Source organism: Thunnus maccoyii, chromosome 8, assembly GCF_910596095.1.
Source record: "Thunnus maccoyii chromosome 8, fThuMac1.1, whole genome shotgun sequence".
NCBI classification, from domain to species: Eukaryota; Metazoa; Chordata; class Actinopteri; order Scombriformes; family Scombridae; genus Thunnus; species Thunnus maccoyii.
This window is the reverse complement of record NC_056540.1, coordinates 11,683,085-11,697,572: the sequence shown is the minus strand read 5'-3', so window position 1 is coordinate 11,697,572 and position 14,488 is coordinate 11,683,085. Positions and strand designations below refer to the sequence as shown.

Below are 14,488 nucleotides of genomic sequence, written 5' to 3'. Positions count from 1 at the left end.
TAATGTTGTGGCTGAGGGCTATGCCGTAATGGAGCTTTAATGGCTGTAATTGGGTGATTACAGGTGATTAATGCAGCGTTAGCCCTTGCTGCCAAGCCCAACAGTAAGGTGGCCCAGGACAATATGGATTTGTTCAAGGAGCAGTGGGAGAAGCAGGTCCGCGTCCTCACTGATGCCGTTGATGACATAACATCCATTGATGACTTCCTCTGTGTGTCTGGTGAGTGGTAATTATTTGCATGAATAGATATGTTATTCATCTGTATTTGTTCAGGCTTTGATGGCTGATTAAATGTAAAAGAAAAGGGTAAGAAAGAAAGAAAAGAAGTGAAAACAGACACTTCACTGTGTATAGACCGAATCACTGTGACGTCATGCTAACAACAACAGTCACTTCCAGGTAGACAACTGGCAGTTTAACTGAATTGCAGACATATGTGAAATTGGCAAACTTGTTTATTTCTGTTGTCATTTTCAGCCGTAACTGTAACGTTTAAAGATATATAGTTAAACACAGTGATCCGACCTATCTGAAGTTTCTGCTGTGCTGTCTTTGTTAAACCAAATCTACTCAACAGTGACATCTCACCACCGGTTGGACTAACTGGTGGCTGCATTACCACTGCTTTACTCATTCATACTTACTTATGCTTACTTTTAATTACTTTTACAACTTACTGTTTATACTTATACTTATATACATTTGCTTCTTTGTTTACTTCTTTATTTGATTAAACTGTCATTTATTTTTGATCAGCACCATTTAAATTATATGTACGTGATGCAGGGTTGTTGTAAACAAACATTGAGATTGGTTCTATCATTAGCCAGCTCATTTAGTCTCCTTTTAGATGGATTCTTAAGAGGAGGTAAAATAGCTGTAAAGGAGCTGAGGTATTAGTCTTCTCTGATGAGAGCCATGCGTACCAAGAGTGATTGAACTGAACAGAGGAAAGCACTGAAGCATCAGCAGAACTACAGCTGAAATTGACATCCTGTCACGTGTGTTAAAGCGCACAAATGGTTTGTCAGGCATACCCTTAAAGAGTTCTCATTAAGCATTAAGCAGAGTGACTTCTCTCACCTCCAGCCAAGGGCAGACTGTAATTTACACAGTGGACATTTGCATTTTACAGGCTCTCCATTAATAAGCAGTCTGAGAATTTGTCTTCAGCCCTCCCCATCCTATCTTTGTGCCTCCCAGTAGCCCTCTTAATTTCAAGGCTATGCAAACAGCGTGAAGGCTGGGGATTTCCTCATTTATACTGGTACAAACATGTGCCATCTTTGGTTAAAGTATGTCTCAGGTTTAAAAAATGAACATATTTCCACACTAACTTCTAACCTTTGTATCCAGGCAGGCTCATGGCATGTTTGCAACAAGGTGGTTGACTAACAAAACATATAAACAACTAACTGCATCATTGTTTTATGTCCCCAGAGAACCACATCCTAGAAGATGTGAACAAGTGTGTCATCGCTCTGCAGGAGAAAGATGTGGATGGTTTGGATCGCACTGCTGGGGCTATTCGAGGCCGTGCTGCCCGAGTTGTCCACGTGGTCACTTCTGAAATGGACAATTATGAACCTGGAGTCTATACCGAGAAAGTCTTGGAGGCCACCAAGCTCCTCACTAACACAGGTATGACACAAACATTATGTAATGAAACTTGCACTTATGTGCAAGTGATTTGAATTTATAAAGTATTCAGTGTTCACTTAAACAAGATTATGGATACATTCAAAGTGGAGAGGCCATATCCAGATGTGTTCACTCATGTTCTTACTCAGGCGTCTACTCTTAAAGGGTTGTTTGAACATCTTAACTTAGCACATCGTTTCAAGTTTGAATGGTAGTGACATTTAAAAAAGCAAACATGTTTAAAGATACACCGAAATATGATGGAAAATGCAATTTTTTGAAAATCAGAGACTGTTTTCAGCCACTTCCTCAACACCCAGTATACATTGTGAATGCAAGATTGTGAGATCCAACCACTTCTGACACAACTGATGCTACTAATCTGCACAGAAGGCACTGTTCACTTGTTGGATACCCCTGAATATCTTAACCCAAGTTATGTCATAGAAGTTGTTTTTGTTCATATACTGTCATATATCATTATCAGCCAGTATGCGTAAGCTGTGTTAGCCTCTATCTCAAGCAAGCTAACAAGATGGCAGACTGCTTTGTCGGTTGTCAGACCTGGAAATGGCTTGGCCCTCTTAAAGCTGGGCCCATCAGAAATAAGGAATCGCTGGCTGTAGTTCAAGCAGGAATCTCTCCTGTGGTTTAGAGAGGTGGTGAGCTCTGGAGACATAAACTGTCGAGAGAATTTTTGTCAGACTTTCCCTCGTCCCCTCCACAGTAAAGTGAAGGGATTCAGGTGTAAACTCAGACTCGACCTTTAATTGTAGACTTATGCTCTGACATGCACTGTCATCTGTCTGACCAGTGTAAGTGCATTAAATCAGGTAAGGTGGTGAAATTGGAGCATAGTTTCAGAGACTTGCAGGTCATTTAAATAATGTGGATTTTATCAGTCAGTCTTATCTCACTGGTTTTAATGCTTTCTGACTCAAAGACAAAACATGTTTTTTTTTCCTTTTACCTGCCATGAATAACAAAAAATAGACATTGTATGCAAATGTCTGTGTATATATTGGGCATTTATTAAACATCCTAGTAGCAAAAATCAAATTACACCAACAAATCCAAAGCATGACTATATTTCACAACACAGTATCAAAATAAAAACAGCAATTGTGGTCTTAAGTGGCTGACAAAAAATAAAATATTGAACAGTGAAAAAAAATCTCTAGCCTCTAGATCAGTGCCAGTTTACAAAACCTTATGCATATGTAATCTCATCATGTTCTTTTAATATCGTGATGCATCTGGTAGTAGGATTCTGTCACATTCTGTCACTGAGAAAAAAAGATAAGACTAATGTTTGCAGCACTACAGTTGATTAGTTGTACATTTGAGATGGATAAAATGGATGTTGTCTTTTTAATATAAAGGTTCACAGTGTCACAGGGTTTTTATATTTCCTTTTAACATAATTTTCATACAGAAGCCTGCAGGTTTTAAACTGTCTCTAAGCACAAACCAAATCCTCTTTTTTTTGCTTCTCTGTGCCTTCACATCTGCATCCTGACTTCCATGTCTCTCCCATGAAGGCCCAGCTGAATTCTAAATACTGAATTTCAAATACTATTAATGCAGATGTGCTTGAGAGCCCTCTGGAGCTGTTATTATATTGTCAATGGGGCAAAATACATGCCCGCTGGGGCAGCTTTGCAAAACCTTCTATTGGAAAACTCTGTCATGCTAAATCTGGGATCTATTCCCTCAAGCGTTTTGTTCCCTATTTCTCAAAGACGACAGCGAGTAAGTAAACCAACAGCACAGAATTTAATCTGTCAAAGGTTAATTTAATCACCACACTTTTTAATAAATTATTCAGAGGCTACTGTTTTCACAGGCATAGAAAGAAGTACCCTTTGATAACTTGTAATCTCTGGTAATGTCATAGATGTGGAATAGAAACGAAGCTGGGCTGAGGCACACTGCTGTGGTAAAATCTGCTTTCACAAACCCATGGACTCTTGTGTGTCGGAGGTGGTGGGTGGGCAGTGTGTTTATGCAATTAGTCATTCTGTCAATGTCGAGATTTTTTTTTTTTTTTAATTATTCATGTGGTATAACATTTCATGCCTTACTCAAGGTATATAAACGAGCTTTTGCTGTCTGTTCTTTTACACTGTGGTTACTCTGGAAATGTTCCTACCTTCACTGTGTTTTTTGGAGTGAATCTTCTTTGATATTGTTTTTCCCACCTTCATCTCACCCTCCTTCAGTCATGCCACGGTTCACAGAACAAGTAGAGTCTGCAGTGGAGGCCTTGAGCGCAAACCCCTCGCAACCTGTGGATGAAAACGAGTTCATCGATGCTTCCCGTCTGGTATATGATGGCATTCGCGACATTCGCAAGGCTGTCCTCATGATCAGAGTAAGTCATACTGTTTTTTTTTTTTTCCCCTCCACTAATACAACAGAAGACTTGATTTTCTGCCATGAGCTTAAAATCCATATTTTTTTATTTTAAATGACAGTATAATCCCTTCCTTATTCTGTGTTAAACCTGAACTGTGGGAGTTACATTTTCTCTCTAGAGCTTGGACACAGTCCTAACTGTCAGGAGTAATGCTCCTTCACTTCAGGATTTGTTTTCATGTGTATAGAAAGGTTTACCTTCAGCATGACTTGCCTTTGATCACATTAAGAAGCTGTAACTCCATGAAAGCCACACAAACCCAGTGTAAAGGTTAAAATGAATTATCCGAGGATGGCATTAATTTGATGCAGTTTCTTTTAAAAAATGTCAACAGAAGTCATCTAATCCCCCAACATTGTGTCGTTGGTTATTGTAGTGTGTGTGTGTGTGTGTGTGTGTGTGTGTGTGTGTGTGTGTGTGTGTGTGTGTGCATAAATAAATAAAATATGGCCATTGGTCTCTGCACCAGATGTTATTTTTAATGGTACGTGAGAAACAGTATATGCGTGTGGTCTTAGAAGCCAATGATTAGCTTGTCTCAGGCAAGAGCCGACCTAATTGACCAGACTTGCTATCTAGCCTTAGTTGTCTGTGGGTTAATGGCCTTTGCTTGAGTACAACAACTATAACTGAGACAGATGGTAGTTGGGTACCATTGAAGCGTTACCTAATTGACTGACAATGAGCTGACAACAAAACCCACTGCAGCTGTAAAGAGAAATGAATCGTTCTTAAGGCTTTATAATATAACTAGTTTAACCGCTTAAAAATGCCAAATTTGATTTCTCATATATTAAGAATTAAGTTGATTTGTTTAAACTGGTCCTCATGTGTAACAGCTTAATTATGTATTTACTATGTGGAGTTACAATGTGCTGGTTGGTTGTATTATGCCATCTCCCATTATTTTCAACACTTTAATCTTTTGAATTGTAATTATTAGTCCTGACAGCACATTTTGTGTTGACAGTGGTGCTCCAAACCCTGCTTGGGCTCCTATTAAAAATGCCGCTTAGACATAGACAAAAACCAAATGAGAGAGCAACCATTATGCAGTATTTGCATTATAATAAGCAACTGATTTAAGATGGAAGTTTTAATTAGCATTCTTTAGTTGGACTGCGAGCCAGAGAGCTACATTCGGTCTCCCTCTGCCCCAGCTCCACTCTTGTTATCTAGATTGATTAAGCTGTTAACACCGGGCCTGTGGGGCAGGCTGAACGCTACCAGGTGGGTGGTTGTGTGTTGGTGTGCATGCATGTTAAAAATATCAGAGGATTTATTAAAAAAATGTTGCTTACTTATAATTAATCCATCAGATACATTCTGCCATTGGCTGAAAGCAGGAGATAGTGATGTGACTCAACTTCATCCATTATCTGAAAAAACATTATGTAGCTCCCCATGAGCTTGCCAGGATTTTTTGATCAGGTGTGAGAAGTAATCACCGCTGGTTTTATAGTAATTATTCAGCAGGAAATGGCTCAGCTGCTTAGTCGGGTGGAATTTTCAGTAGCATCTACACAGCCGTCTCCTTAAACTCACTCTAATTGGTGTTGTTTGTAATGGGATTAGACAAGTGTATCAAAAACATTCATTTCTATCTCAAAGAACCCTTTGCTTGGCTAAACTGTCCTTCAATGGTACAGTTTACACATGAAACCATGTATGTTTAGCTCTGAGTCTATAGAAATACGAAACATTCCGAATCCACTTTGTTGAGAGCACTATGATGCAACTTCTCAAGGGCATTTCCACTCACACACTGTCTCTAGCCATCTTTCTGTCAACCCTCACATGCATGTGCCGCACAGTGACCTACTCGTAAATCAGAACAGACAAGTGTGTGGTTGGGGCTACTCAAGATAGACAAGTCTTTAACCTCTGTAAGTGGTGCACAGGCAGCCTATGTTGGACGTCCCTTGGATATTTGACAGGTGGACAGGACCCTCTCCTCACCTACAGCGACATCAGACAATACACCTCGCAGACATCAAACTGTCTCAAACTCGCGGAGCTGCTGACAGCGAGATACAGGGGGGCAGCTGTTGCTACCTTATGATTTGTGCTGTGCATCACGGCCCAAGGTGATTTTGCCCGCTCTTAAAAAAAAAAAAATTATGCGCTACTTACAGAGGCTGTGAGCAGAATGTCACAAAAAGAATATCAATAGGGGATTTCACTGTTTGACTGCACTGTATATATCTATAGCAACAGACAACAATACCAGGTAGAACTCCTTTCTAGCGTCGCCACGATAGAGACGGAGTACAACATATCACACTCTGAAAAGTATGCCCACCGGAGAGGGAAACATTCAGCGCCATAATATACAAGCAAGGGTTCAAACGCTAACAAAATGCCTGTAGCTAGCTAAAAACATTAGATTTCAGCATGTCAAAGGATTATTGTAACACCTTGTGTCTACCAGAGAGGAAAAGGCACTTTATAGCATATGCTGAAACATGTTACATTAAGATGTAATACATGAATGCAAGGGCTGATATCACGTCTACAGTAGAGACAGTACAACTATATAGAAAACCCCACTATATAACAGACTGGCATGACATTTTTCACAGCTCATATGGTGAGTACAGTTTCTAAACATAGGCGGGGAAATTACATGCACAGATATGCAGTCATTTCCCATTCAGACTCTTTTTACAGTTAACATTTCAGCTGAATGCAGGTTAGCTATTCTGCTATTTTAAGGTCTATTACAAACACTGCATACCTTTCAATTAAACAGCTGTTCTGTTTTTACTTTCAACCAGCATGTTCTCTGTGACTAGCAGCGTGTCCAGGTATATGTGTCAATTTTACGGAGGTTTTTGAGCTGCGGGCTGTCCGTGCAGCTCAGGTCGGATCTGTCTCTTCCACCACACAGCACACAGCTCTGTAACGTTATCCACTTTTATCTTCTTAAAGGCTCAGTTTTGTGGTTCGGCAGCTTATAAAAACTTGTATCTGGGTACTTTACCCTGCTGGTAGTGCATCCCACTGCACAGCAGCTTATAGGCATTTTTCTGTTGTTTGCTAGCAGACAGAAGTGACAAGGAGGCACCTTCACTTAATACAAAGTCAATGGAGAGCGATGAATTGTTTTCCCCTCCGTGGTGAGCGGGACTTAATTGCGCTCTGTCTCTGTACTGTAATTTCAGCTCTCCCCTGTCGTCTCCTAACTGGCACTTCAGATACCATCTGGTCATGTATGCCTCATAGAGGTGAAACTGAATGTTTCAGCCACTCACAGTGGAGATACTGGACATTACAAAATTAAATATTGATTCATTTGTTTTGCCACTGTCTGAAAAAATGGAATAAAGATCTCACTTACTCTGATAAAAGCCCTTTATTATCAAACTACAGGCTACTCTTGTCACTTTTCTACGGTAGTTTCCCATTGGGTGCCCACCATGAGCTATCGTTTCTGAGCCTCCCACATTCACAGGTTATCTGTTGCACAGGCCACAGCAGGTGATATCTCTGCCCCACTGAACAGCATTGTCTGGGTTGAAAGAGATGCCTATGAGTCACTACAGCTTTGTATCTGAAACCATACCCCTTATTCCCTGGAGAACAAGAGCATCTCTACATTCCATAAAGCAGAGTAAGGTTGTTCAGAGACCTTCAGCTATTTTTAGATGTGAAGGCTCCAAATCCATTACAGAAGGGAGGTATTGAGACAGCTGGATAAGCATGAGTAGCGGCACAGGCGTGATAATGCACCTTTATCTGTCCACATCATCTTCCTTGTGTCCGTATCACCACCAGATACATTTTCCTGTCAGGCAGTATTGTATTTTGCCGTAAGCATGACCTGTTGAGATAGAAATTCTTTTGAATATTAATATTTATGGAAAAACATTTGCTCATGGCTTGTTTTGCATTCAAAGCTAGGGAAGAGGTGAAGGATCACAGATGAAGTAGCAACACTCTAGAAGAGTACAACTCATGTCTCACCCTCCTTTCTACAGATAGCGGCGACAGATGGGACTCAGAAGCGTTTTGCTCCCAATATGTTTCATACCAGCTCGTACCTTCATTTTCCCTCTCAAAATGCGCAGGCAGCATATTACACTTGATTTACAAATTCATTTAGCGTTTACAGTTTCTTTTACCAAGCTACAGGGAAGAAGACATTTATCTGAGGCTGTCCTGGCTGGCAGCACCAAGGCATTTCTCATAGATAGTAAGCAGGTTGGTTATTTAATAGGGCTCAAAAGGCTGTAGTATGCCAATATTATTTTATATTCTCCGCTCACAACAGATTGTTCTTACCTTATTTTTCTTTTATACTCAAAGAATACTCTTGTTTCTTCTCCTCACCTTGTACATTTGTCCCATTACAGACTCCGGAAGAGTTGGACGACTCTGACTTTGAGACCGAGGACTTCGATGTTCGCAGCAGGACCAGCGTGCAAACAGAGGATGACCAGCTTATTGCCGGCCAGAGTGCTCGGGTGAGTGTTACTTTTCTACTTGTAGTATTAACAGACATTCCCTAGTCTGCTCCCTAAACAGCACATACCCTGTTAATGGTCTGAAATCTTCAGTTATCACATGGCATCAATTATACCTTGTGAGAAATGAGGAACAGTATGAGGAAAAAAACACATACACGCATTAAAAATACGCACATTTATGTTTTTGGTATTTCCATTTAGCAGAAAGTGTTCAGTAGAGCCCCACAGAACAGAGACGTACTTGAAGAAGGTTAAATATTGACTTGCATGCTTTAGTTATATGCTTAAGTTATTAAGTTGAATATTGCTGTCCAACTTGTGTCAATTATGTGTTAATTCTCATGTGGCATGTTTGACAAAGCATTAGAGAAAAAACTATACCCACTTTCCTGGTACAATGAAATACTTTTGTTTTTTTTCTTTTTAGAATTTTTCAAATTATCCGTTATCAGTGCCAGCTAGTTTTCAAATGCCATGTGTGAACCCTTGAATTTGTGCTGGTGGTTGATTCATTGAATGTGCAGGTCAGACTTTTCAAGCACTCTGCTGGCTACCAGAAAAGACTCTCATCAGATAATAAGTCTGCTTTTGTTTGCACTCCTCATGGCAGGGGTGAAATGAAGTGTGAATCCAAGCTGTTTTGAGCCTGGATTGCTGCTCTTTCTGTTGTTTTGTCTTGTGCAGTGATGCTACAGTGAAGTGGATAGGCCAGTATTGTCATTGTGTGTATGTTAGTGTTTGCCTTCTTACAAAATAGCTTTTTTTTTCCATTTTAAGATCACACTTTAACTTTAGAGGCTAACTGCTTTAATGTCTTAAAGAAGAGAGAGTGATAAATTAATCTCAAAAATCCCTAATGGCGCATCAGTACATTTCCATGCTGTTTGTTTTGATCACTGAAGATTATCTGACTGTTTTGTCTGATAGGCGCTTTCCATCTTTGCACTGCCCTGAAGAGCCTTACTGAAGCTTAGGTGACTCTGGAGAGAGAGTCCTATTTACCAGTAATGGAATGAACGCTCTTGCGATGATATTCGATTTCCTGCTCTTAAGTGTCTATCCACTTCGGCCTCACAAGCTCATTCATTAAATGTTTGATTGCCTGTTTGGAAGTTGCCCTTTAACATCCACCCCAAGAGGATGTATAGGAATGATGCTAAACACATTTGCACATGGTAAATAGTAAATGGACTGCATTTATATAGCACTTTCCTAGTCTTCCATCCACTCAAAGCGCTTTCCAATACATGCCAACTTTCACCCATTCACACACACATTCATACACTGATGGATGAGGCTGCCATGCAAGGCGCCAACCTGCTCATCAGGAGGAGTTCCTAATGCTCATTCACACACACTCACACCGATGGCACAGCCTTCGGGAGCAATGTGGGGTTCAGTATCTTGCCCAAGGACACTTCAACTGGAGGAGCCAGGGATCGAACCGCCGATCTTCCGATTAGTGGACGACCTGCTGTAGAGCAGGTCATGATATGATATTAAGTACTGCTAAACAAATGCCCTTATATTGATCTTCTTCAGTGGCCAGAGGCACTGAGTTGAGTAAATATATATTACATACACATAATATTACTTCATGGCTGGCAGCCCTGTTTTGAACCCAGTTTTTGTGGTAAAAAAATAACTAAAACTAAACTATTTTTACAGTCCCCACTTACCCAGAGCCAATCAGAGAAATGTATCTTACAATCTTAAAGCACTGACAATTCATGCAGCAATTTTTCAATCTTCAGACTTCATTCCAACATGCCTTTTAAGCATCTAGATGATTAAAATTCAGCACTAAGAGTTAAAAAAAACAATTGACTGTCCTAATAAAAAATGGAAGTGCATGTAAAAAATGTTAGAATGCACAGAAGAAGTTACAGGAGGAACAGTGTAGTCTGCAGTACTCCCTCAGTGGTTCTCTGCTGTAATCTCGCACAACACCATGCTCTTGCCTGGCAAGAAAACTTGTGTGCATCCATGGAAACCATAGGGGATGATGTAAAACAAAATGCCCCGGAGACACAGAAATGGCCTCAGCAACAGTGTGTTGAGGTCTAGTGTGCTAACCCTGTATGCTTTCCATAATTCCTCCTTTAGGCTATCATGGCCCAGTTGCCCCAGGAGCAGAAGGCGAAGATTGCAGAACAGGTGGCCAGCTTCCAGGAGGAGAAGAGCAAGCTGGATGCTGAGGTGTCCAAGTGGGATGACAGCGGCAATGACATCATTGTGTTGGCTAAGCAGATGTGTATGATCATGATGGAGATGACAGACTTCACCAGGTGAGTTTGGACAAACAGCTTGGCCCTGAGCCATTTTCTCCACTAGCAAATGGTCTGTTTTTTAATTGTAGATAGGAGAGAATGGCTGAGTAAATGATTTGTGGCACAATCTAAATAATTCCTTTGATCGATGATCAGTCTATCTACTAAAGGAAGGAATCTCTGTCTGTGTATTTGTATGTCTTTATATCCTTTGTGTATCTCTTGAACCAATCATCCGATTGACTCCACACTTGGCAGGTGCATTTCTGGGGAACAAAGTGAGTCAAATTTGCTGCAATTTGAACGCGACACGTTCAATATTAATAAACTTAAAATAAACCAGCAATGAATGAGTCATTTCGCTCTGTGCAGGGGCAGGGCGGAGCTTCAGGGCTCTGCCAACTCGAGCGTGTCAGATAGACCAGAGTTGAGGCGTGAAACGATTCATAGAAAAGTATTCTAAAAGGAGAAAACTAGACAGTGAAAACAGAGCTTTTAATCAAGAATGGACACTCCTACCCCATGTCTAGACAGAAAGTATAGTGTAAGCAGCTTGTTTAGCAGATCAGCAACAGCGTGTGACTACACAGAAGGCGTTCAGGTACATTGTTGAGTGTAGGTCACCCGCGTTTTAGAAGCACTCAGAGCCCAGTACACAATGACTGTAGTTAATGTGCATAAAACAGAGCAAATACTTCCATGGGCAGTTCAATTTTGTGAAGCACCACTACAGACAAAGCAAACGTCTTTTGGGCAAACATAGCATGAGCAGCATGTTTAGCACATCAGCAGCAGCAGCAGTGCATGAACTGTTGTGTTTACACAGGAGGCGTTCAAGTACATGGTTGAGCATAGGTCACCTGCATTTTGAAAGTGCTCACAGCTCAATACACAATTATGGACACACGTAAAATGAAGGGAAGACTTCCCGCGGGCAGTTCAAAACCAGTTTGTCTCAAGTGAAGTGGCACTACAGACAAAGCACAAATCTTTGAAGCAAACATATTCACTCAAATCCAAACTGAAGGCACAGAAAATAAACAATCTAAGAGCCAAATATGATTGATCCACTTTATTTCAGGATGCACAGTATTTTATTTCTAAATGCAGCCCTTATTTTACTTCAAATGAGAAAAGAACATTTATTTACTATTATAACACTTCTAATTTATAACATCTGTGTATAATAGATTGTTAGTTTCTTTTATGTTGTTAATGTATATGCTCATTCACACCTCAAATCAACTGTATTCATTTTTCTCTGCATTGAAGCAGCGACCGGAGGCCAAGCAATCGACCCGCTCCGAACAGGCACATTTTGAACGGGCACTGCACTAGTGTCAGTTAATGTTTGTAGTCTGGTGTGAGTTTTCGTAGTGCTTTCTTCATTCACAGGACCAATATGCATATGCCGCCCTACCCTCTCCTCACATTAATATTCTAAGAGTTGTGCAATTTAAGCAAAATGCCTTCAAGACAGAAAGCATGTTTAAGTTAAGCCTGTGTCAAATACAATCACCCAATAATCCCACATTTGTTTCCCAACATTTGCCATATCTGCACAATACTATGCTCCAGTTTAACACTACTGTTCATGCATCAATGCTCTTCATTTTCCTTGAGCAGCACTGTAGGTAGGATTTTATTCTTGATTATTTTTCCACCCTCCCCTAATCTTAATATGCACAACCATAAGCAGTGCATCAAATCTCTCTCTAAAGCTGGGTGTGCACAGTAAATCTAAAACGGACAGCCTCTCTCAGCAGAGCTGCAACAGGATGGCCGTATTCACACTTGTCAGTGGTTTGTAGAGGCGATAAAGCTGACAGAGAAATCGTTGAACCAAAAAACAATCTCAAGAATTCTGAATGAGCCAGGTCTAGGTTAGTGCTCTGTATGTTCAAATACCACACAACACTGAAGTAGTCATTGTTTTAATTACCCTAGGTATGCATCCTACTCCCCCATGCCTCCAGCTAAACAGCTATAACATTTTAGTGATTTTCCCTCTGGCAGCCCATTGCGAAGGATGTGACATTGATAAACAATACCTAAAGGGACTTTTAAAGAACTTAATACAGAAATAAAATTACAGCAATGAAGACTGGTTTAGGCAAAGGAATTGAGAAACTATATTTTTAAAACCTCATTGGTAGATGAGGTTACAGTGGCTGCATTATCTTGTGTATAAGATGGTGTACATGATATTTGAGTATGAGGCTAAGTGTGGTAATATTAATACTTTTAAATTGGGGCAGGACAAAATTTCCATCTCTGCATGCTCGTGTAGCTCACACTGTGTGTGGAGGATGTGAGGGGACATTTTAGCTGGCTGACTGTATTTGCACCTGACTATATTTGTAGGACTGTGCCTTTTTAAATTTTCAAGTGAATTACTCAGAGGACATCTTGTGCTAACTGAGTCACATCCATCATGACGATCAAAAGCTGCCTCTCTATCTTCATCTTCTGAGAGGGTCAAAAATCCCGTTTCCTTAGCCTAAGCAGTACAATACTGGCAAAGTGTAGCAGAAATCAAAATACTAAGACAGCCAGTGATCTGACTGAGGTTGCACAGAGCCCTGCATATTTTTTATGTGGTCCCTTTTCAGCTGAAGGACCTCGAAAAAAATAATTGCTGCCACTGTAGACACACATGTTAATGCAATGCAAATGACTCTGCCTTCCATCTCAACATGCCTTCCATGTTTCTTTATTAGATGGTGTCAGCTGTGTATATATATTTTAAGAGGTTATTGATTGCAGTGACATCTTTATATCAACATAAAGGCTGCTTCTCTCACGGTTTAGCGATGTAAAGCAGACCCAAGGAATACAAATGAAAAAAATCTCTTAAGGAAAACAACCCACTGAAGCTTTTTCAATACTGCATTTAATATAAATGGAGATCATTACATGCTGAGTATTATTCTTAAATGCAATCATTTTGTATAATTTAAGCTTATGCATTTTGTAGCTTAAAATTAAAATCGTTAAAGTAAAAACAACAAAGCAGGCATAAAAAAGCAAACAAAGCAAAAACAGAATGACCTCATTTTGAATGAAAATGTGGGGACTCTGACTAGGAATAAATGCTTGTAACTTTTGAGCACTAAATCAAGTATTGAACGTTGGTAGAGAATGTAGGAACAGATTTTGGTTGTTTATAATATGTTGTCAGAAAAGTATTGTTTTAGTACTGAGAATCAGGGGTTAGCTGATATCATTTAGCTGCTCGCAATCATGAGCACTAAATAATTAAGTTTATTCATTGGCCAGTTTGACTCAAGAGAATGGCAACTTGCAAACTACATTAACGTAGCGTAGCTTACATTTGAGTGATGCAAGAAGAGCAATATTGTGTTCTGCTGGATGCCTGACATGAGGCATTTTATAGACAGTGGTTGGATTTTAAACTATGAAAAATCCCAAGCCTCTTATCCCCTGCACATTTCATCTAGGATTTAATAACAAACTGCCGCCGTAAATCATGTTTTTAGATTGGGACGCAGCTCCACTGGTAGCATTTTGTGGATCCCACCAACCACCAAGGTCTTTCAAATTAAATGTGTATTGGAAGCTGGATTGGATTTTTTCCCCTGCAAAACTAACTAGGTGACTGCAACAACACATTCAGGTCGTACGGTTAAAGTTGTAGCTTGGTACATACTGGTGATGTTACACAGCT

General features: G+C 40.1%; 1 protein-coding gene across 2 annotated transcripts in view; it reads left to right on the top strand.

Moving 5' to 3' along the window:
• The window catches only part of ctnna1 (catenin (cadherin-associated protein), alpha 1), an 86,777-nt gene that overhangs the window by 54,252 nt on the left and 18,037 nt on the right, over nucleotides 1-14,488 (top strand). For both annotated transcript variants that reach the window (XM_042418313.1, XM_042418312.1), the window contains exons 11-15: nucleotides 64-220; nucleotides 1,442-1,642; nucleotides 3,865-4,016; nucleotides 8,417-8,527; nucleotides 10,637-10,818. In XM_042418313.1, the coding sequence (XP_042274247.1) occupies nucleotides 64-220; nucleotides 1,442-1,642; nucleotides 3,865-4,016; nucleotides 8,417-8,527; nucleotides 10,637-10,818 (803 nt within the window). The remainder of the gene's footprint in view (nucleotides 1-63; nucleotides 221-1,441; nucleotides 1,643-3,864; nucleotides 4,017-8,416; nucleotides 8,528-10,636; nucleotides 10,819-14,488) is intronic.